The following is a 20,688-nucleotide window of genomic DNA, read 5'->3' as shown; positions in this document are numbered from 1 at the left end:
ACTAGCCTTAGAGGGCGCTTCGCGCCCATCTTCTAAATTAATTGTGAACATGTTCTCTTTGTGTACATCGTAAAACAAAACAAAAATAATTCGCGGATTTTCACAAAAAATTTCGTGGATTTTCAAAATTTTCAAAAATTTAATGAAGATCGAATTTTGATGGAGACAAATATTTGAAATTTTGATCATTCATAAACCTTCCCTGTGCAGTGGTCACGTGATGTCCCACAAAAAATTTGGGCCCGATCGGTTCAGCCGTTTTGACGTTTATTGGATACAAACACACAGATAAACAAACAAACAAACAGACAGACAAGCCAAATTTATATATAGAAGACGATATCGAATTCGTCACTGAATTCCCATCTTTTTTGGGACACCCTGTAGTTGTAACTAAAGATTTTTTTAATTGTAATGGTAGGGATTTCTATTTCTCTGAAAATATTTAGGGCACATTTTCCGAGTTTTTACAGTTACAACTGTTTAACTTCAACGCTTAAGTAAAGACGACTTTATTTCTGTTTTTTTTTCTGGTTATGACTGTATTTTTAAATTCTTAATTTCTGAATATTTTTATTTTGTGTAGAATGTGGTGCCATGAATGGTTCGATCTGAAGGAATCTCCGGATATTGTAACCTTCAGTAAGAAGATGTTAACCGGAGGCTTGTTTCATAAATCTAGTCTTCGACCTAAACAAGCATACAGGATATTCAATACATGGGTTGGAGATCCAGGAAAGGTAAAAATTTATGGAGAAATTTTATTTTAAATACAAAATTTATTCATCTCTTTTGCAAACCTAATATAATCTAGTTGGCCTTTAATCTTTTAAATATTTAGAAATTTTGCTTTGAATAAATATTTCAGCAACATTAGATTAAATGCGCGAAGGTTGTTAGAGGAGGCAGGGTTTAAAACTAGTTAACATTACCCTTTAATCTGCTAAATTGAACTTGTTGTCATTAAATGGAACTAGTAAAATAAAAAAAATCTAAAATGCAACATTATCCTTCTTCTGGTCATGTTTTGTGGTACACTCTGTATAAATCGTTGTGTGGTTTTATAGATTTTAGGAAATCACAATCTTCCTTTAAAAATTGATTTTATATTTCTCCGTTTCAGTTGATTCTGTTAGATGCAGTATTGAAGACGATTAAGGCGGAAAACCTACTCTCTGAGACCATGAGGGCCGGAGATAAACTGATGGTTGGGTTGAACTCGCTCCAGGATAAATATCCAGGATATCTCAACAGTGTGAGAGGAAGAGGAACCTTTTGTGCTGTTAACTGTGATACCGGAGCAAGGCGGGACTGGATTATTGGGAAACTCCGGGAGCACGGAGTGCACACCGGGGGGTGCGGAGAGAGTGCTATCCGTCTCCGTCCTGCTCTGGTCTTTAAGGAACACCATGCAGATCTGTTTTTGGAGAAACTAGAAACCATTCTTCGTTCCATATAATTGAAAATGTATGCATTTTTGATGATAATATCTTTAATTTATACTTCCCTAAAAACCTGCTTTGCTTGCCAAAACTGTCTAAATTTGCTTTTTATCTATACTCAGACCGTAACCTTCACTGTGCTATTGTAAACCGTTCAATGGAATATTTACATTTTACAAATATAATGTACCTACTATATACATGATAAATATAATCAATAACATTTTCTCAAACTATTGGAAAAAAAGAAATGAGAGCGGATCGATCTAGCTAAAGGCCCTCGCTCTAGAACGGAATTGAACGATTTTTAAAAAGATGGTATGTGCCCAGCCCTACCTTGCAGATGCAGGGTGTCTCGCATCATATTAGACCGAGAACGGGTCTAAATTACGATTTTCGGGACTAATTAGAAAATTTCATTAGAATGAATCATTTTGAAAAATAACATAAGGCGTATATAAGAATTTTCTTGCGGAAAAGTATAAGTTTTTCGAGTATTAAGGGTTTTTTTTGGTGTTAAAGATTGGAGATAATCTAATATGATATGGGACGCTCTGTAGATGTCTGTTAATTTGTTACGCATTCTGCCCTCGTAAAAAATATCTCATATTTTAGCCGTTAATACAGGGTGTCCCAATAAACATGGGAATTGAGAGACGATTCAGATAAAGTCTTTTTAAATAATTCTTTGATTTAGCATAGCGATACCTACTGAAAAAGCTGTAATCCGTAAGATTTTCGTCTACTATATTTTCAGTTTGTTTTGACTGCATAAGGGTGTGCACGCAGAGAAATTATAGACATTACAGTCTTTTACCGTTTTCATAAAATAAACTCTAGCAAATAAAATAATAATATGGCTTTTGAACTCGGGTATTACAATATGCTAATTCTTAACAAAGACGATCTCAAATTCTTCACTGAATTCCCATGTTTATTGGGACATCTTGTAGATCTCTGTAATCTCTTGTCCTGGGTTAAGTCATACAAACAGCGTGTTTAATAACGGAAGCACTTAAAGCACGACATTTTTAAACTGATCCTCTAAATAATGATAAATAATAAAAAATGACGATTCCTTTTAATGTAAACGGCTTACTTACTTTTCCAAAAAAGTTAATTCAATCTTCCCTCTAAAATGGCTTATTTTTGAAAATATTATGAACAATAAAATGGTGCATCATAACAAACCCTTTAAATTAAAGATTATCAAGTAAAATAGGTGGCAACAGAGAAATGAACCAAGTAGGCACGACGTCACAAGTGTCAAATATAACAAGGAACACGAAACGAAATTTTCTCATTAGTTGACATTTTTTTAAGATTACATAAAAAAGTGTAAACACGGAAAATAAAGTACACATCAAATTGCATTTATTTTACTGAAAGATTTGTCGGACAAAAAAACTGAGTTGACACTTGTGACGTAAGAAGAGCTATTGAGTCAACCTTGAACGGTTCTCAAAATGTACAATGAATAAGTTCCAAAACTGAACAACTATTTTTTATCTCAATAATCCTTGAGTGTTTTAAATTATTCAGAGGAAAGTCAGATTTACTAAATTTATCAATAGTCAGAACAGAAATATCATCGCTTATTTGAGATATAAATCAGGCATATTAAATTTTACTTTTTTGACAATAATGAATTCAAACACTCATATCAAATTTTATTTTTGTTGACAACAAAGAATTCTATCTTTTCTTGTATAAAAATCATATTACAACAAATATGTCCAACAATTCCCTTTTATATCCACACTTTAATTGAATTGAGTCTTGACCAAAAACTCAAAGTTTATGATCCCTATATCTTTGTAACCTGATGGAGCAAACCTCTGATATTAAAAGCTTAAATTATTTGATCAACAAAATTCAAAACACATATCTAAGGTCTGCTTAATTGGGTTGCGAAGGCATAGGGATTAGAAAATCAGAGTGTGTGGCAAGACCTCAGTTCCTTTTTTACGATTATTCTACTCCATATATGATTCTACTCTGGATCAGGAGCATTCAGTGCATATCCGTGCTCCTGGAGAGCCAGCTTTATATCTCCATAAACACTTGGATCCTCTATCGTTGGAGGGATCTTCACCTTCTTCCCGTCCGCTAGATCTGACAGTGTTTTCCTAGCAGTCTTTCCTGATCTGGTTCTAGGCAAACCCTTTACCATGATTACAATTCTAAACGCGGCAACTGCGCCCAGATCATTCCGAACCTTGACCACAAGTTCTTCTCTCAGGTTTCCTGTATACTCTAGCCTAGGAACTATCAGACCAATGGGAAGTTGACCTTTGAGAGTATCCTTGACTCCAACTACAGCTGCGTCTCCTACTCCAGGGTGTGCTAGGATAACCTCCTCTAAAGCTGAGGTGGATAGCCTGTGTCCTGCTACGTTTATGACGTCATCATCCCTGGCCATAACCTTGATATATCCGTTCTCATCCTTCATCCCTGCATCCATAGTATCATAATATCCCGGGAATGTTTTGAAGTATGTATCGTGGAACCGCTGATCTGCTCGAAACAGGGTTGACATGCATCCAGGCGGCATTGGAAGCTTAGCAACTATACGTCCTAGCTCATTAGCTTCCGCCTCGGTTCCATCTTCCTAGATTCAAACATATATTAATAACTAAATTAATCTGCTTACCTCCATGCAAAGATGGCACTGCCCGATTCGCACTGATACCATTGAAACCTTTATCTGATCAATACTGTGGAAGATATTGTGATGTGTTCAATTTTGATAATTCCTATATGGTTTCCTGCAGTAGAAATACGCAATTAATTTTTTGTAGAGAAACCACAATTGAAAATAGTCAGTCTTCAAAATTATACACTTTGATATCTAATTCATACTTGATCAGACAAAGCTTTTAAGGGGACCGATGTGAGTCGGGCAATGACATCTTTGTAGATGACAATGTAAAGTCACTAGAAGTTCCATTAAAACTTTCCAATATTAATGACAACTAAAGACAGAAGTTAATTTACCATTTTTAGTAAATGACATAATCATTTGTGAAATACTAACAAGAAAATCGTGGAAAAATATTCCATGAAAATTAGTTCTTGTACCTTGAGTATTCTCATATCCCAACCTGGAACTGGCATCCCGCTCACATCCTTCGGAGGGTTCAAGGAGTTTCCCAACCCGATACAGGTAGAGGTCATTGCGTGACCTAGAGCAGGGAGGATTACAGGATTAGAGGTTTAGAGGTTGAGATCATAGTGACCTAGATAAGAGAGGTTTAGAGGTGGAGGTCATAGTGTGACCTAGAGATGGGAGGATTAGAGTTTTAGAGGTCGAGGTCAAAGAGTGACATAGAGCAAGGAGGATTAGAGGTCAAGGTCATTGTGTGACCTAGATTAGGGATGATTAGAGGTTTATAGATAAGAGGTCATATTGTGACCTAGATTAGGGATGATTAGAGGTTTATAGGTAGAGTCATTGTGTGACCTAGAGCAGAGAGGGAGGATTAGAGGTCCACATGATGTAGGTCAAAATATTAAAAAACATCTACATCTCTATATCTATATCTATATCTATCTACCTATCTACCTGTCTCTGTCTGCCACCAATTATCCAGGACGGGAACCTGAAATATTTTCTCCGCCCAAAGTCTAAAAATAAAATAGTATCAACTATTTTTAACTTTTGAATTTAAGCCGATATCACACCCTACTGACTAATCCAAAAAAAAAGGCACACAAAATAGTATAATAATGGTGTAACACCCATTTCATTATTCTTCTAAGAGCAGTTAGAAGTTTAACTCCATGGTAAAATCCAGAATATGCTCCAATGTGATCATTTCCAGAGTTATGAACTATTCAAAAACTAGATAAAACCTTTCTCATACCTTGTATCATAATCACAATGTTCTCCAGCTACGAATAGATACCGGAGAGAACTGAGATCATACTTCTGAGCGTATTCTCCGTTCTGGTCTTCCTTCTTTATTGCACGAATAGCAGTCGGAGCTGTAAACATACCGTTCACCTAGAGAACATTAGGTCTTTATAGATATATATGAAAGAACTAAATACCTAGTACTCCTGTATCACCCTGGAGAACTATATCCCTGGTACTCCATTATCACCCTGGAGAACTATATACCTGGTACTCCTGTATCACCCTGGAGAACTATATACCTGGTACTCCTGTATCACCCTGACGAACTATATACCTGGTACTCCTTTATCACCCTGACGAACTATATATCTGGTACTCCTGTATCACCCTGAAGAACTATATACCTGGTACTCCTGTATCCCACTGGAGAACTATATACCTGGTACTACTGTATCACTCTGAAGAACTATATACCTGGTACTCCTGTATAACCCTGAAGAACTGTCCAGGGTCTGGGGTTGCTACAGGTTTTCCTTCGTATAGGATGGTTTTAGTTCTGTTGAGAAGAGGAGAATAACAAGTATATTCGTGACCAACTATCCATCTAAACAATTTTTATAGATAACAAAAAAATTTATTTACCTAGAGTCAAGAAGGTTTATTGATTTAGCAAGAGTTTTGAGGATTAATTAGTTTAACAAGAGTCTAGAAGGTTAATTAATTCAAATTTAGTCGAGAGGTTAAATTAATTCAAACAAAGACTAGAGGGTTAATTAATTCAACTAAAGTTAATTAATGGTTAATTAACTTAAATAGAGTCTAGAAGAGTAATTAATTTAACTAGAGTAGAGAGGATTTATTAGTTTAACAAGAGTCTAGAAGGATAATTAATTTAACTAGAGTAGAGAGGATTTATTAGTTTAACAAGAGTCTAAGGTTAATCAATTTAAGAAGAGTATAAAAGGTTAATTAATTTAACCAGAGTCGAGAGAGGTAATTAATTTAACTAGAGTCTAAATGATTAGTCTAGAAGGTTAATTAATCTAACTAGAATCTAAAAGGTTTACTGATTTAACTAGAGTCTAGAGGGTTAATAAATTCAACTAGAGTCTAGAAGGTTAAATAATTGATCTAGAGTCTAAATGGTTAATCAATTTAAATACAGTCTGAATGGTTAACTATTTAAACTAGAGTCTAATAGGTTAATTGGTTATTTAATAGAGTCTAGAAGGTTAATTAATTTAACTAGAGTTTAAAAGGTTAATTGATTTTACTTGAGTCTAGAAATATAATTTATTTCAATAGAGCTTTAAAGTTGACTGTGCAGTGTATATTATGATCTTGGCTTAAAGGATAAAGCTTGAGACTCAGAAAATGTTGAATGAAAAATGTAGATGAAAATTCTTTCAACAATATACCTGAGTGGAAAGTGAAAGTATGGCTTGGTATTATTATTATTATTATTAAATATTTCTAGGTTAACTCACCCAAGATCTGAAGCCGCGAACCAAGAGGATTGTAATGATTAATAATAATAATAAATAATTAAAACGATAAAATTTGGAAAAACAATAAAAACATTTTTTTGCAAAACCAATTACTTATTTTGAATATGCATAAAAAATTAATATACCGTGCAACTTTGTACATTTGCTTGCTCAAAATAACAAAAAATCTAAGTTCTCTGTAAAAGTGACTTTATGCAAACGAAACAAAGAACGTAATTTTACAAAATTCAATACTTTAACGGAACTGTTAACGTAATTTCAAGTGACCTTCCATGGAAAGAGGGAAATACAGTACATCGTGAGCTCAACACAGAGCATATTACCAGAATTTGCACCTCTACTCGACCAATACACTAAATTTTTTAGAGTACCGTTGTAAATCGGGCATTGCTCTCCTTTAAGGTCATTTGAAATTTCGCATACAGTCCCTTTCAAAAAGAACGAGCTTATCTCCCCAATATCGTTTTTTAATAATATATCGATGGCGCTGGATTTTCGAACATTCCTGGAAAATATGAAAATGTCGTCTTCATTATCAAAAATCCACGAAACAGGAATAAATGTTTTCAAACGTAACTATCAGATCATGAAAAATAAAAAATATTATAAAATATTAACTATATACGAATGCGTCGAAAAATTATCGATGATTATTGGTTGTAATATCTGAATGATTTGTTTGGAATTAAATTAATATTTTTACAATCCGAGTTGAATGTTTCAATTTTCTGACTTTGTATGGACGCTAGATTCTTCAGCATGAGTCTTTTTCAATAATTTTCTCCTTATAGACGCAACAGACAGAGTAAGATTAGTAGCGATCAAAAGCGCTTATTTTCCGCCGTAAGCCTATATACCCCTTTTCATTTTTTGCGAACACTCCCTTTAAGTACCGTCGTAGATCGGGCACGCCAATCTTTTAACAAGAAGTGGCATATGAAAATAAGTCTTCTATTCCTTTAAGCTTTTTGAAAATTGAAAGTTTGGTTAAACCATAAACTCAAATACTATCTATAAGATAGATTATAAATGGGAAAGTAAACATAAATTGATGTTCAGAATATCATTACATCCGTCCTACCAGGTGTCTCCAGGCTGCATCCCGTATATAGTCTCCATAGTCCACTTGTTAACCACAGCATGCCCTCCAGTAGGATGCTGAACACCTTTAGGTTCTCCAGTTGTACCACTAAACAGGTTTGGCCATTATTTGTAAACATGTTTACTGCACAGTACACAGTAGGATGCTGAACACCTATAGTTATAATTTAAATAGAAGCTTTCTCGTTGAAAAATAAATTATTCCAAATATGATATGAATTATTCAGTAGTCGTCATATGTATCCATATATACAATAAAGGCGACTTTCGATTTAAATTTTTGATTTATAACAAGCTTTTAAACAGTATGGATACCCAATACATATAAGCATAAAAACAAAGAGAAGCTGTCAATTAACAACTTCTCTTAGAATTTACTAGTAAACTTGTAATTTGAAAAAAGCTGTGAGAATCAAAACCTAAATTTAAAAGTCGTCTTCATTGTATTGATGTAGACGTCGACCATTGTATAATAAATTATATTTAGATTACCGAGGTCAATAAACTTTCATAAAGTTAGAAGAATACAAGCACATCATCTAATTGTTCTGCAACTGCATGTTGAAACATTATTAACGAATATATAAGGTCAAAATTAATGTTTATAAAATGAAAACATAAAAAATAAAAACCTTGTGTAAAGAATATACAGAGGATCCATAGAGCCTACAGGAACACAATCTACTCCAGGTACTCCAGGAACTACATCCTAAACATAGATCCTACAGGAACACAATCTACTCCAGGAACTACATCCTAAACATAGATTCTACAGGAACACAATCTACTCCAGGAGTACCAAGAACTACATCCTGAACCGAGATCCTACAAGAACACAACCTACTCCAGGTACTTCAGGACCTACATCCAAAAGAACACAATCTATGTTCTTCTATGTTCCGACAGTCTTCAACCCAACCCCAATCCCTATAATTTTCTTCCTCAGTCTCCAACCCTAACCATGACCTTCTCTGCTCCCCTCCGGTCTTCCAACCAAACTAAACCCAATATTTTTTCTTTACCTGCCAGACAATATCATTCTTCCCGATATCTGCGATACATTCATCCCTCTGGAAAACCAGGTTCTTAATCTCCAGTCCGGAGAGACGAATTGCTTCGTCCACATTAGGTTTATATTTAACTATTCTGTTTGGTTCAATACCACAGCTAGCGGATATTATCACCTAAATAAACACGGTTTAATTTCTCAAGTAGAGTTAAAGCCAAGACATTTAAATTGTCTTCGATAGTTGATGAACGATATTGTCAAAGAAAAATTGAGGTTTAAAAATGTGGTCTAGTCTTTTATCTTAATAAATGGTTCAAGAAAATGACAAATTTAGATTATATTTAATAAAAATTCGACGAAATCTTTTATTTGAAGCTATTTTGAAGCCTCAAGGCCACATTTTGTTATAAATTATTAATTTAATGAACGTCGATCGTCGACATAAAAGATATCATTAATGTCGTCACTAAATTCCATATATATAGGGACTTGTAACAAGTTTAGCATTGTATGTTTAATTAATTCCAAATTTGTGAATTATTAAAATTAATACTTTAGGTTCTGCGTGTTTAATCCTTGTAGAAAGCTCCTTCGCTGCAAACCCACCAAAGACGACGGAATGAACGGCCCCTAGACGAATAGTTGCCAACATGGCCACCATAGCCTCGGGGACCATCGGCATATAGATGAGAACCCTATCCCCTCGTCCCACTCCCAACCTTGAGAGTAGTCCTGCTACACGGGACACTTCGTCCTTCAGTCTGTTATAGGATATCTTGTCCTTCCTAAATGTAGGAATATTTTGTAAAAATTAACAACAACAAAACATTTGATCCAGTGATTATTTAACTTGACGAAAAATTACACCATTGATAAAAATAAACAATTAGATGAGAGCTTCATAAGAAATGAATGAAACAAATATCTGAATTGAATTAAAAAATAACATTACCTTCTTTACTAGTCCAAAATGTGACAAAATTAGAATTTTTTTTACGATAAATTCAAACGATTTTTCTTTTATCTTTCCTAGGTTAAAAAACATTTATCAATCAAAATGTAAATGTGTTTTTGGACACATTTGGACACACATGTGTCCTTTTGTGTCACTGGATCAAGTTTCTAGGTGCCAAGCATCATAACAGCAATTTAACCATGATAAATTTCTAGAAGCCTTGTGCAACAATTATTGTTAAACCATGACACACAAACCAAAAAAGCAAAAATTATAGGATATTCTTAATATTGAATATCATGTATATCAAGTGTTACATTGTTCGAGTGTTACATGGTTCAAGTGTTACATGGTTCAAGTGTAACTTGAATCAAGTGTAACATGAATCAAGTGTAACATGAATCAAGTGTAACATGAATCAAGTGTAACATGAATCAAGTGTAACATGAATCAAGTGTAACATGAATCAAGTGTAACATGGATCAAGTGTAACATGAATCAAGTGTCACATGGATCAAGTGTAACATGAATCAAGTGTAACATGAATCAAGTGTAACATGAATCAAGTGTAACATGAATCAAGTGTAACATGAATCAAGTGTAACATGGATCAAGTGTAACATGAATCAAGTGTCACATGGATCAAGGGTTATATTGGTCAAGTGTCACATGGATCAAGTGTTACATGGATCAAGTGTTACATGGACCAAGTGTAACATGAATCAAGTGTCACATGAATCGAGTGTCACATGGACCAAGTGTCACATGGATCTGAAGTGTCGAGGTTCCATGTATAAATGCAATGTACCCCATTTAACATTTCTTGAAGACTAGTGCAATAGTTTAAAATCATTTTAATTGTTTATTCATGACATCATCCAAAAGCATAAAAAATGGAAAAGTCTTATTGATAATGATGTAAAGTATAAACACACAACTTACCTGTCAGTTATCGCCGAATCCCAAATAATCGCTGTTTCATCGCCGAAACCCTCGTCCACATGGCGGTCAACTGCATTGTAACACAGAGATAATTCACCGCCGGGAAACCATTTAACGAACGGCGGGTTCGAATTATCCATAACCTTGTCCCATTTCTTTTCCCAGATTATATTCTCAGATATCCGTCCCCAGTACTCCTCAGGGACCTGGAGAGAACGGTCAAGTTCAACCTGATATTTCTGGGATGATACTGAGCCGAGAAACCGACCTTTATGTTTAACATTATCACTTAAATGTTTTAAACATCTTCTAAGGTTTAGATTCATCAACCCCATTCTCCGGGTCTGTGTTGGAGTACTGTGTGTAGAGCAGACTGAAAACTAGGGAAACAGGTTGCTAACTTGATCTTCTTTATCACTCGGTTACACAGTACACATTATTATAATGTTTAAAAGTACACAGTAGCCCCCAAAATCCCAAAATTGACACTTAACAGTCATGTCAAATCTTTTGCTTAAATATTGATAATAATATTCATAAGTTTTGGTCTGGCCTAACTTTATTGTTTCCAGGTCATACCTTGAGATATATATAGGAGCTTTTCCATAATTTGTTAAGTTCTTTGATACAAAAGAGATTAATAAGAAATATAACATGGCAGTCATTTTATAGTAAAAATTATTTCAAAGTAAAATATATTGGAGTTAAAGATTTTGTTAATAAATTAACAGGAAAAGCACCACTTTTTATATTCCCCCAATCAAATAAAATTAGCAACAACAAAAAACTTTTCTAAATAATCGACATTTTATCATCTTCAAATTTATTAAGTAATTTTTTTATTTATTAGAGATAGCAAAATACGTTTCTGAAAGTGAATTTTAAAAATCCAAACAATGAACTTTTGAAAAAAGATTGTGCATCAGAAATTGTAGAAATATTATTTTTTATGATTTAAATCTAAGATATCTAAATTCAGGAAGGGGGAGGGGGGGCTCTTCAAAAGCTTTTGGTGGGAAATTGCCCCCCCCCCCGATATATATTCCCTTGAAACAAACCGGATGATATATAGTGTGTCTAAAAATTCTCTAAAATGTTTTTTTTTCTGTAAAGGCCAAACAGTCTAAAATATAGATTAACCATTTCCTGGTCAAACATTTGTTTGAGAAAGTAACAAATTTCAATCACGGTTTTTGTATATTTTGTTTTTTTAAATCCCAAAAATTACGCTGTTAACAGGGTTAACGACATTTATAGTCTAAAAATCTTTTTTTATACCACGAACTGACGACTAGATTAGACTGTTTGCGGAATTTGCATTGATAATCGTTACTTAAAGGGACTGTGTGTTTAATTTTCATTAATAATCGTTACTTAAAGGAACAGTTTGTGGAATTTGCATTAAAAATCGTTACTTAAAAGGACTGTTTGCGTAATTTGCATTAATAATCGTTACCTAAAGAGACTGTTTGTGGAATTTGCATTAATAATTTTTACTTAAAGGGACTGTTTGCGGAATTTTCATTGATAATCGTTACTTAAAAGGACTGTTTGTGGAATTTGCATTCATAATCGTTCCTTAAAGGGACTGTTGGCGGAATTTGCATTGATAATCGTTACTTAAAGGGACTGTTTGTGGAATTTGCATAAATAATCGTTACTTAAAGGGACTGTTAACGTAATTTTAAGACGCCCTCCTTTTTCAGAGTTGTGTATCTTATTCACATCAACATTTGTCTCAGATTTTTTGTTTTTCTAGCGGAAATTTTGAAAAAATTTATCAGATTTAACACTTTTCAAGGTAGAACAACAACGATGCAAGTTTTGTGTAAGGTTGTAAATCTCGAAAAATGGAGGGTTACTTAAAATTGCGTGTACAGTCCCTTTTATTTAAAATTTTCTCTTCTTTCAGAATAGGTTTTTTAAGTTGTATTTTTGATTTGTAGAAATGTCAACTTAAATTTTTAAAAACCATGTTTGTATTTAAAGAAAATATTGCAAATGATTGAAAAAATTTTAAAAAATTCTTTCTGGGATTCACAGTAGAATAATCTTTAAAAATTTATCAATATGAAATGTAAACGAAAATGTTGACTTAAATTTTTAGGATTTTATCTGATTATAGGATTTTCAAGATTGTCGGTTGGTTTGGTTTACTCCGTGGTGGTTTGGAACCGTAGCAATAACTCCCTCCCACCCCCTTCCAGTGTTCCCGCCCCACCCCTCCTCTCCCCCTTAATAGCTCCGCCCCTTACATATATCATAGACCCCGATCATATCAGAGAGTAAAATCTTACATTGTCCATTGTTTCATGACAAACCTGGAAACTACTCAGTTTGCTAGAATCCTTCATCATGGATTACTATACATTCTTCTCCCTTCTCCTAGTCCTACCTTCGCTGTACTTTATCTTTACCCGGAGCAAACGGGTTTCGCTAATTGGAAAGAGAATTTTAATCACAGGTTGCGACTCCGGGTTCGGATACTCCCTGGCTTTGTGGTGTTCGGAGCAGGGTATGGAGGTGCTGGCAACCTGCCTGGAGGAGGGAGGTGAGGCCTGGAATAATATGAAGATAAAGGGAATACACATGATGAAATTAGATCTTACAAATCTAGATTCTGCCGAGACAGAGTCTCAAATCAACAGAATTCTTAAAAACCAAGGTAGTACTGTTCATCTAAAGACTTTATTCTCGTACTTTATTATTGGATACGACTGTCGTTAAAAGGACCATTCATGTAAAGATTGCATTGCCCGATTCACAACGGTACTCTTGAAATACATTATCAATAATTTGGAAGATATTGTAGTTTTTTAATTCTTATAATTCAATATTTTTTCTGTAGTAGAAATGCGCAAATCACATTAGAAGAGAACCCCCTATTAAAGACAAAGCTTTTCAGAGCACCACCGTTGTGAATCGGACATTGCCATCTTTGCGTTTGAAAATACGATTACTGTCCTTTTAAATTTGGTTTTTTTTCATTTCGTTATTTCAATAAATAAAAAATAGACTGGTTGGAGGGTATTGTTAAGCAACAAAAATCTTTTGTAACTTCATTAAAGTGTCTGCTTGTGTCTGCTTATGTACTTTCATTAAAGTGTCTGCTTATGTACTTTCATTAAAGTGTCTGCTTATGTACTTTCATTAAAGTGTCTACTTATGAAATTTCATTTAAGTGTCTGCTTATGTACTTTCATTAAAGTGTCTGCTTATGTACTTTCATTAAAGTGTCTGCTTATGTACTTTCATTAAAGTGTCTGCTTATGTACTTTCATAAAGTGTCTGCTTATGTACTTTCATTAAAGTGTCTGCTTGTGAGAGATCTACATAATTTAAAAAGCATTGATGAAAATATTCGTTTGAAACGGACTGCTCTTTCATTTCAAAAAGGTGTTCTGTTCCAAAGTTTTAAAAAAAAGACTGTTTCACATTTTTAAAGAAAACTTTCAAAAAGACTATTGTCTTATTACCAACTCATCTTGGAAAATTGGATCTGCAGGAATAATATAAAAAATGTAACTTTTATCAAGGTTTGGACTTTCTGGTCAACAATGCTGCATGCCTTGTATTTGGAGAAGCATGTTGGCAAACTAGCCAGCAGGTCAATAGACAGATGCAGGTCAACATGCTCGGTCCATTACAGGTAAACTAGTCAGAAGGTCAATAGACAGATGTAGGTCAACCATGCTCGGCCCATTACAGGTATAAACTAGTCAGCAGGTCAATAGGCAGATGCAGGTCAACATGCTCGGCCCATTACAGGTATAAACTAGTCAGCAGGTCAATAGTCAGATGCAGGTCAACATGCTCGGCCCATTACAGGTCAATTATGAAAAGTATTGTTTAGATTTAATTTCTTAAAAGTATATTACATCTAGATGATAAAGATCTGCTTCCCCTCCCTGAGGTCTGCTAGAGGAAGAGTGATAAACATGATCAGTAATTGTACAGACTGTCCTCTCCCTACCCTGAGCGTCTATACCTCCTCCAAGGCAGGATTAAAGTATCTGACCCATGGTATGCGTCCTGAACTATCTAAATACGGGATAAAGGTTAGTGTTCTTTTCATTTCTAAGAGACTGTTCACTGTTTATTTATTAGAAATTTTGCTGCATGGGATTGTAAGATATACATGATATTTTAATCTCTACCTAATTAAGTGGAATTTGCGATTCACAATGATACCCAGAAAAGCTCAAGCATAAATAGAATATTCATGATTTCTCTTCTTATTTTCAATTCTGGTTTCTCTATAATTATGTCTTACACATTTCTTGCTCTAGAAACAATGGAAGAAATTGATATAATTGATATAATTTATATAATTGATATAGTTGAAGAACGACAATATCTTCCACATTATTGATTGAAGTCATCCTCCATTTAAAGAGTTACATGCACGATTCACAACTCAAGCGGATTTAACAGTTCTTATTCCCAAAATGTGACTTTAGATTACAATTTCGCCTAAAATATTGAAAATATTGAAAATATTGAAAACTAGCTAAAAAGGGTCCGGCGTTGCCCGTGTAAACCAAAATTTTTTTTTTTATTTTCGAATCTTTTTTAGCCCATGAGTGTCAAAAAAAAATTTCCGCCCATTCGGTCCGGCCGTTTGACCGGCTATAGGCAACATATACGAATGTCTTGTTTTATTATATAGATATTGAAAATAAATTTTTCGTTTTTTTGTCGGCGGGTTAGTCTAGGATGAACCCTTTAAATCTTAATCTGATCAGCAATGGGGAAGATATTGTCGTTTTTCTATCTTGCAAAATTGTTATTTCTGTAAACTTCATTCTCTCTATTAACCTCAAAAATCCGTTTAAATATTTTATCACGGGTTTTGTTTCTCATCTATTCCTCTTTTTCATTTAATCCAATTCTATTCCACTATTAACAATTTCTAGATGGTGCTAGTGAACCCTGGAGATGCTCCTTCTATAACTAAACTATGCTCCGGCCAGGACGGATTCTATAATGATATGAGAGAGGAGATGGATGAACCAAGGAGGAGAATATACGGAGAATATTTTCAACTGTGTAAGGATAAGTTTGTTAACCTATTCCCTTCTCCTCCCCTGGTTAGAATTCAAGATCAACAATTCTACAACGTGATGGATAGAGCTCTTAGTGAGGAGAACCCAGCTATATTCTATGAGAATAATCCTGTAGTAAACAAACTTGTATTTGGATTTATAAAACTGCTCCCGGTCCATATTGGGGATCGTGCCAGGCTTGCAATAATGAAACTACCTAAGTATGAAAGTGTGGAATGAAATATGAAATATGATTTATTCATAAATTTTTTTGAATTTTTGATATCAAAAATCTTGTATTTATGGTAGAGGAGTAGTTGTAATATAGAAGGGTGAAGTAAATAAATCTACAAAATCATTTTATTAAGTTTGCATGTGCGTAAAAATACATAAAAATACATTAAGATGAATTTAAAAATCATAAAATCTGTATTATGAAGAGAATAAGTTTGGCATAGTTCGGAGAAAATCAAATGCTTCCTCTTCTTTAATCTGTTTACCGTGAGCTACCATAGTTCTAAAGTATGCTGCTACAGGATCCCGTCCTAGTGTAGCAACCCCCTGAACTACTCCACCTATACTGTAAGTAGCAAGGAAGGATTCACCTTCTACCTCGACCTTCACACTATCACAGTCCTTGCTGATCCCTGCAAACCGAACACTTTTACCATACTGAACCGACCAAAAGAATGGAACAGTGTAGGCTGGTTCCTTCCTTCCTAGGATATTAAGAGCAGCAACTTTACCCATATACATTGCTATACCCCAGTGTCCAATATTAATGAGCTGTCTGGAGTAGGTTAGGAGAGGGAACTCTACTATATCTCCTGCACCCCAGATATGTGGAACACTGGACTGCATAAACTCATCTACTCGGAGTATTCCTCTAGAGTCCAGTATTCCTTCTATATTATCTAGCGGAGCAGTATTTGGAGTAACTCCTGCTCCGATGAGAACTAGGTCTGCCTCCAGCAGTTTACCGGAACCAAGAATTACTCCTGTTACGGTTCCGTCTGTTCCCTGGATCTCTGAAACTGTTTCTTCCATCTCAAAGAGAACTCCTTTATCTGTGTGAAGTTTGGCAAGGATTGCTCCGACCTCTACACCAAGTATGTTCTGAAAGGATACAGTGTTCCTGTCTACTACTGTAACCTTCTTACAAGATCCAACTAGAGCAGCTGCAACCTCAAGACCAATAAATGATCCTCCGATTATGACAACATTCTTCCCAGCAGCCGCCTCAGATATGAAATTAGCATCCGCAGGTCTTCTTAAGGTTTTCACTCCTTCAAGGTTCTCTCCAGGTACTCCTAGTTTCCTTGGTGATCCTCCAGTAGCAAACAGTAGATCATCATACTTTAATCTCTCTCCACTAGATGTCACCACAATCTTATTCTCCGGGAATACCTGAACAACTTCAACCCCGAGCATGACTTTAACTCCTCCTTCCTTGTACCAGGTGTCAGGTCGGAGCTGAATCTCGGAGGGTTTGGCGTCTAGTTTCTTACTCAGCTTGGGTCTATCATAGGGCAGAGATTCATCGGAGCTCACCAGGATAATTTTACCATCAAATCCTTCAGCTCTGAAATATTCGCAGTTTAGAATAAAAATTCGTTTACATACGTTTATATAAACACAATGAAGACGACTTTTTATTGCTAATGCTTCGATTCCTAACGAGCCTTTATCAAATTACAAATAAAAGTAAACAAAGAGAAGCCATTAACAAATATGGGGGGGGGGTGGTTGAGGAAAGGTTGAATATTACCTGAATGTTTCTATGGCAGTGTGCCCTGCTGCTCCACCCCCAACTATAACAACAGTTCTTTCATTGTCAACATCTTCAAGGATCTCTCCTCCTCTCTCTCTTTTCTTCTTCCCCAGGTCGGAACTGTTTCCTTCAATGAAGATATTTCCGTCCTTCTCTAGGATATTGAAGGATACTAGACTAGATAAACCAGGGAAATCTTCAATATCTCCTGAAATAAAACTAGGTTTGGAAACAATATAAATGAATGAAACATTTTTTATGTTTCTAAAACAAATATTAAAAGATTAACACAAGATTCCCGGAGACTTTAGTAATCTGATTCTTTGTTTGTTATATAAAATATCTTTTGAACTAAAATATAGATATTAGGAACAAGAAAACATTGGATTGCCGTACTCGTTCTTTCCTTGGAATATAAGGATTATGAAATTTTTAATTGGTATTACTCATAAAGGAATTAAGTCTTTGCCTCAAACTCAAATTTATAAATCCCTAAATCTTTTCAATCTGATGGTGTAACCCTTATATGGTTCAAATTCTTAGATTTTCAATTCACTGAGCACGAATCTTCCCAACTTAACAGGCGTATTTAAGATGTACTAAATATGTTTCCGTACTCAGTGTTTATCTCCTAGATGTCTCCCGTTAGTTATTTTCGGACGGACAGACTTACTCATGTCATGGTTAACTCCATAAATAAATAAATAAACATAGATAGCTTATGTACGCAAAATCACCAAGAATTGTACAGTCCGCTTACTCATACTTCTAGGGGTCAAAGTGTACTTCAATGATAAGCGGGGGGGGGGGTTTGGTGTTTTAATAGAGTATAAAATAACTCCGGGAATGGAACTATTTGAACAACAATATTTCACTGAGCAATATATCATATTGACGAGAACTGAAGGAGGACATGAGAAGGACTAAACTAACTTAAATTTCTCTCTACAGAACTCATGTACACCACAAGTACTCAATGACATAAGAACAGCCAATGTTCACAACCGACCTAGTTAATCTATATAATAGGAATATCTTTAAAACATCTCTGTACATTTATATCTTTCAAGATGAAAAATGTCGTCTTATGCGCAATCTATCTTTATCTATGGTTAACTCACGTAATTTCACCGTATTTTATCCTTATTATAGGCGTCAGTACCGGCACACATAACAACTTTTTAAACACAGGGATAACCACATTTTTAATGATTAAATTAAATCCAGAGTCAAATTTTAATCCGATTTTTATAAAAACAAAATAAGAAATTTAATATTTTGTTGTTTTCTACGCAAACTAGATAATCCAATGCTGTTTCTTGAGAATTTCACTTTTTTGAAAGTCGTCAATTAAAAGTATCCCTGAAAATTTATTCCCAGCGTATTTTGACCAGCTTTCTTCTTATTTTCGTCTATAGGGGTTGCGCGATATAGCAGTTTATGTTCGGACACTAAATGTGTGCAAAAAGTATGGATAGCAAGATACCGGCTCTTCCACATCGGAACTAATTTTATTATTCTAGAAATGCTCGTTATAGGATTGATCGAACTGCGCTATATTCGAGAAAGGAACTGATCAGTTTTTTAGAAGAGAAAAGAAGCGTATCCTGTGAGTAGAGAACCACTACCTGTTGTAGTATTGAAGCAAGCTCCATGCCAAGGACAAGTTATTGAATTAGCTCCGAGTACACCTTTAACCAGTGGAGCTCCGTAATGGGTACACGTCCCACTCAAACCTCTCACTACGCCACCCTGTCTGAATATTAGATTATGACATAATTCCAAACTCTGATCAATTTTCACAAGAAAGCGAAGACCAGACCAATAAATGCTAAATGTTTGTTTACATTCTCTTGAACTGCAGTACATGTTTTGTGCACGCAACTTTTTTGTTGATCTACACTTTATAATATTGTTTTGATCTTGATGAAACAAAAAGTCTCAAGAACTGAAGAGGCTCAACCCGGGCCGAAATACATTTTCAAAAATGAGGAACTTTCATCTACTTTTTTTGGATCATCATCAACACAAAATTTTAAATCTTTTTTGTATATTTTTTCATTATTAGACCACAATTTGAAAATTAGCTTTAGTGCCCCTTCTAGCAAAATAAATGATATCTTTTTAGTTGGATAATTTATTGATTGAATTCTACCTGAGAAGGAGAATCTTGTTTCCCTCCACATCTACCTCCTTCATCCCTCCCTCCTCTACCTCCTCGGAGTTGCACATCAACCTCATGTCGGTGAATTTAGTCTGTATATCCGTTGTCTGGTTGCTACAAGAGTTTCCCATCACCACAGATCTTTCATTTGGCGGATTACTGGTTTCTAATTCACAGATTTTCAGGTTTATGAGCTGAATGTGTGTGTATACTGTATACTATTAACCCGTATGGCGGGTCTGAAGGTTGTAAGATTACTAGAGAACTAAACCACTATTTCATATATATATATATACCAGCTCGGCAGCTGTATAGAATACTGAATGATAAGAAAGCCGGAGGCGTTCATCCATGGAAAATTATTATTACCTTATACTTAAAAAATAAAGAGTTGAAAATTCTAATTTTTAAAAATGCTTTATAACTAAGTTAAAATTTAAAAGTTTTATTTTCAGTTTGAAATACATTTATTATTATTATTATTATTATTATTATTATTATCTAGCTACCTGTATTTTATACCCTTCTCATAAAATTTTTGTTTTAAAGTGGATTAGAATGGATGGCTTGATGTTTTTTAATTATTGATCAACTCTTAAATCTTATTACTTACACATACAAGGTTTCCCACAAAGGAGAAACTTAAATGACGACCTAAACATTTTCAATATAATCTAAATATTAAATCCGGTCTTTTGCAGTACACACCGTAATGCCATAATCCTGGTAATCCCATATACTGACCTAATCCTTGTAATCTCATATATACTAACCTAATCCTTGTAATCCCATATACTGACCTAATCCTTGTAATCCCATATACTGACATAATCCTTGTAATCCCATATACTGACCTAATCCATGTAATCCCATATAATGACATAATCCTTGT

The 20,688-nt window shown here is 34.6% G+C and overlaps 4 protein-coding genes across 6 annotated transcripts in view; 2 read left to right on the top strand and 2 right to left on the bottom strand.

Annotated features, from left to right (window-relative positions):
- Positions 1 to 1,669, top strand: part of LOC111701208 (4-aminobutyrate aminotransferase, mitochondrial) — a gene marked incomplete in the record, with an annotated part of 8,121 nt that extends 6,452 nt beyond the window's left edge. Inside the window, 2 exon segments of the mRNA XM_023472390.1 lie at positions 587 to 740; positions 1,124 to 1,669. Coding sequence (XP_023328158.1) covers positions 587 to 740; positions 1,124 to 1,459 — 490 coding nt within the window.
- A 1,428-nt stretch (positions 1,670 to 3,097) lies between these two features.
- Positions 3,098 to 11,226, bottom strand: LOC111701207 (acyl-CoA synthetase short-chain family member 3, mitochondrial). 3 transcript variants are annotated; one of them, XM_023472388.1, is made up of 12 exons: positions 10,817 to 11,226; positions 9,473 to 9,704; positions 8,933 to 9,094; positions 8,543 to 8,619; positions 7,891 to 7,998; positions 6,789 to 6,809; positions 5,776 to 5,905; positions 5,309 to 5,448; positions 5,008 to 5,069; positions 4,524 to 4,627; positions 3,395 to 4,053; positions 3,098 to 3,203 (listed from the first exon to the last, which is right to left on the bottom strand). In XM_023472388.1, exons 1-11 carry the CDS (start codon positions 11,149 to 11,151, stop codon positions 3,436 to 3,438), a joined length of 1,989 nt encoding a protein of 662 aa, XP_023328156.1. In that variant the 5' UTR covers positions 11,152 to 11,226; the 3' UTR covers positions 3,098 to 3,203; positions 3,395 to 3,435. The 3 variants fall into 3 exon arrangements, with proteins under 3 accessions (XP_023328156.1, XP_023328157.1, XP_023328154.1); XM_023472389.1 differs by having other exon boundaries at positions 3,403 to 4,053; XM_023472386.1 differs by having other exon boundaries at positions 3,098 to 4,053; positions 10,817 to 11,225.
- Positions 11,227 to 13,139: 1,913 nt separating this feature from the next.
- LOC111701205 (short-chain dehydrogenase/reductase family 9C member 7) lies at positions 13,140 to 16,219 on the top strand. Its single transcript, XM_023472384.1, has 4 exons — positions 13,140 to 13,481; positions 14,353 to 14,465; positions 14,701 to 14,874; positions 15,733 to 16,219. The coding sequence occupies exons 1-4, from the start codon at positions 13,172 to 13,174 to the stop codon at positions 16,099 to 16,101; spliced, it is 966 nt and encodes a 321-aa protein (XP_023328152.1). The 5' UTR covers positions 13,140 to 13,171; the 3' UTR covers positions 16,102 to 16,219.
- On the bottom strand, positions 16,217 to 20,089 carry LOC111701204 (apoptosis-inducing factor 3). The gene is made up of 4 exons (XM_023472383.1): positions 19,788 to 20,089; positions 19,261 to 19,388; positions 17,630 to 17,840; positions 16,217 to 17,443 (listed from the first exon to the last, which is right to left on the bottom strand). The coding sequence occupies exons 1-4, from the start codon at positions 19,925 to 19,927 to the stop codon at positions 16,294 to 16,296; spliced, it is 1,629 nt and encodes a 542-aa protein (XP_023328151.1). The 5' UTR covers positions 19,928 to 20,089; the 3' UTR covers positions 16,217 to 16,293.
- Between the last annotated feature and the right edge of the window lie 599 nt (positions 20,090 to 20,688).

The sequence above is a fragment of the Eurytemora carolleeae genome, unplaced genomic scaffold (genome assembly GCF_000591075.1).
Source record: "Eurytemora carolleeae unplaced genomic scaffold, Eaff_2.0 scaffold451, whole genome shotgun sequence".
Classification (NCBI taxonomy): domain Eukaryota; kingdom Metazoa; phylum Arthropoda; class Copepoda; order Calanoida; family Temoridae; genus Eurytemora; species Eurytemora carolleeae.
This window is presented reverse-complemented; position numbering and strand designations above follow the sequence as displayed.

Excerpts from the sequence above, each read along its gene's own strand:
- LOC111701207 (XM_023472388.1), bottom strand. The coding sequence starts at position 11,151 with ATGGGGTTGATGAATCTAAACCTTAGAAGATGTTTAAAACATTTAAGT. Across the intron at positions 7,999-8,542 it reads CTGTATATTCTTTACACAAG|TGGTACAACTGGAGAACCTA; the intron begins GTTTTTATTTTT and ends AAACCTGTTTAG. Across the intron at positions 4,628-5,007 it reads TTGGTGGCAGACAGAGACAG|GTCACGCAATGACCTCTACC; the intron begins GTAGATAGGTAG and ends TCCCTGCTCTAG.
- LOC111701205 (XM_023472384.1), top strand. The coding sequence starts at position 13,172 with ATGGATTACTATACATTCTTCTCCCTTCTCCTAGTCCTACCTTCGCTG. Across the intron at positions 13,482-14,352 it reads CAGAATTCTTAAAAACCAAG|GTTTGGACTTTCTGGTCAAC; the intron begins GTAGTACTGTTC and ends ACTTTTATCAAG. Across the intron at positions 14,466-14,700 it reads ACATGCTCGGTCCATTACAG|ATGATAAAGATCTGCTTCCC; the intron begins GTAAACTAGTCA and ends TATTACATCTAG.
- LOC111701204 (XM_023472383.1), bottom strand. The coding sequence starts at position 19,927 with ATGGGAAACTCTTGTAGCAACCAGACAACGGATATACAGACTAAATTC. Across the intron at positions 17,841-19,260 it reads TTGCTTCAATACTACAACAG|GAGATATTGAAGATTTCCCT; the intron begins GTAGTGGTTCTC and ends GTTTTATTTCAG. Across the intron at positions 17,444-17,629 it reads ACTGCCATAGAAACATTCAG|AGCTGAAGGATTTGATGGTA; the intron begins GTAATATTCAAC and ends CGAATATTTCAG.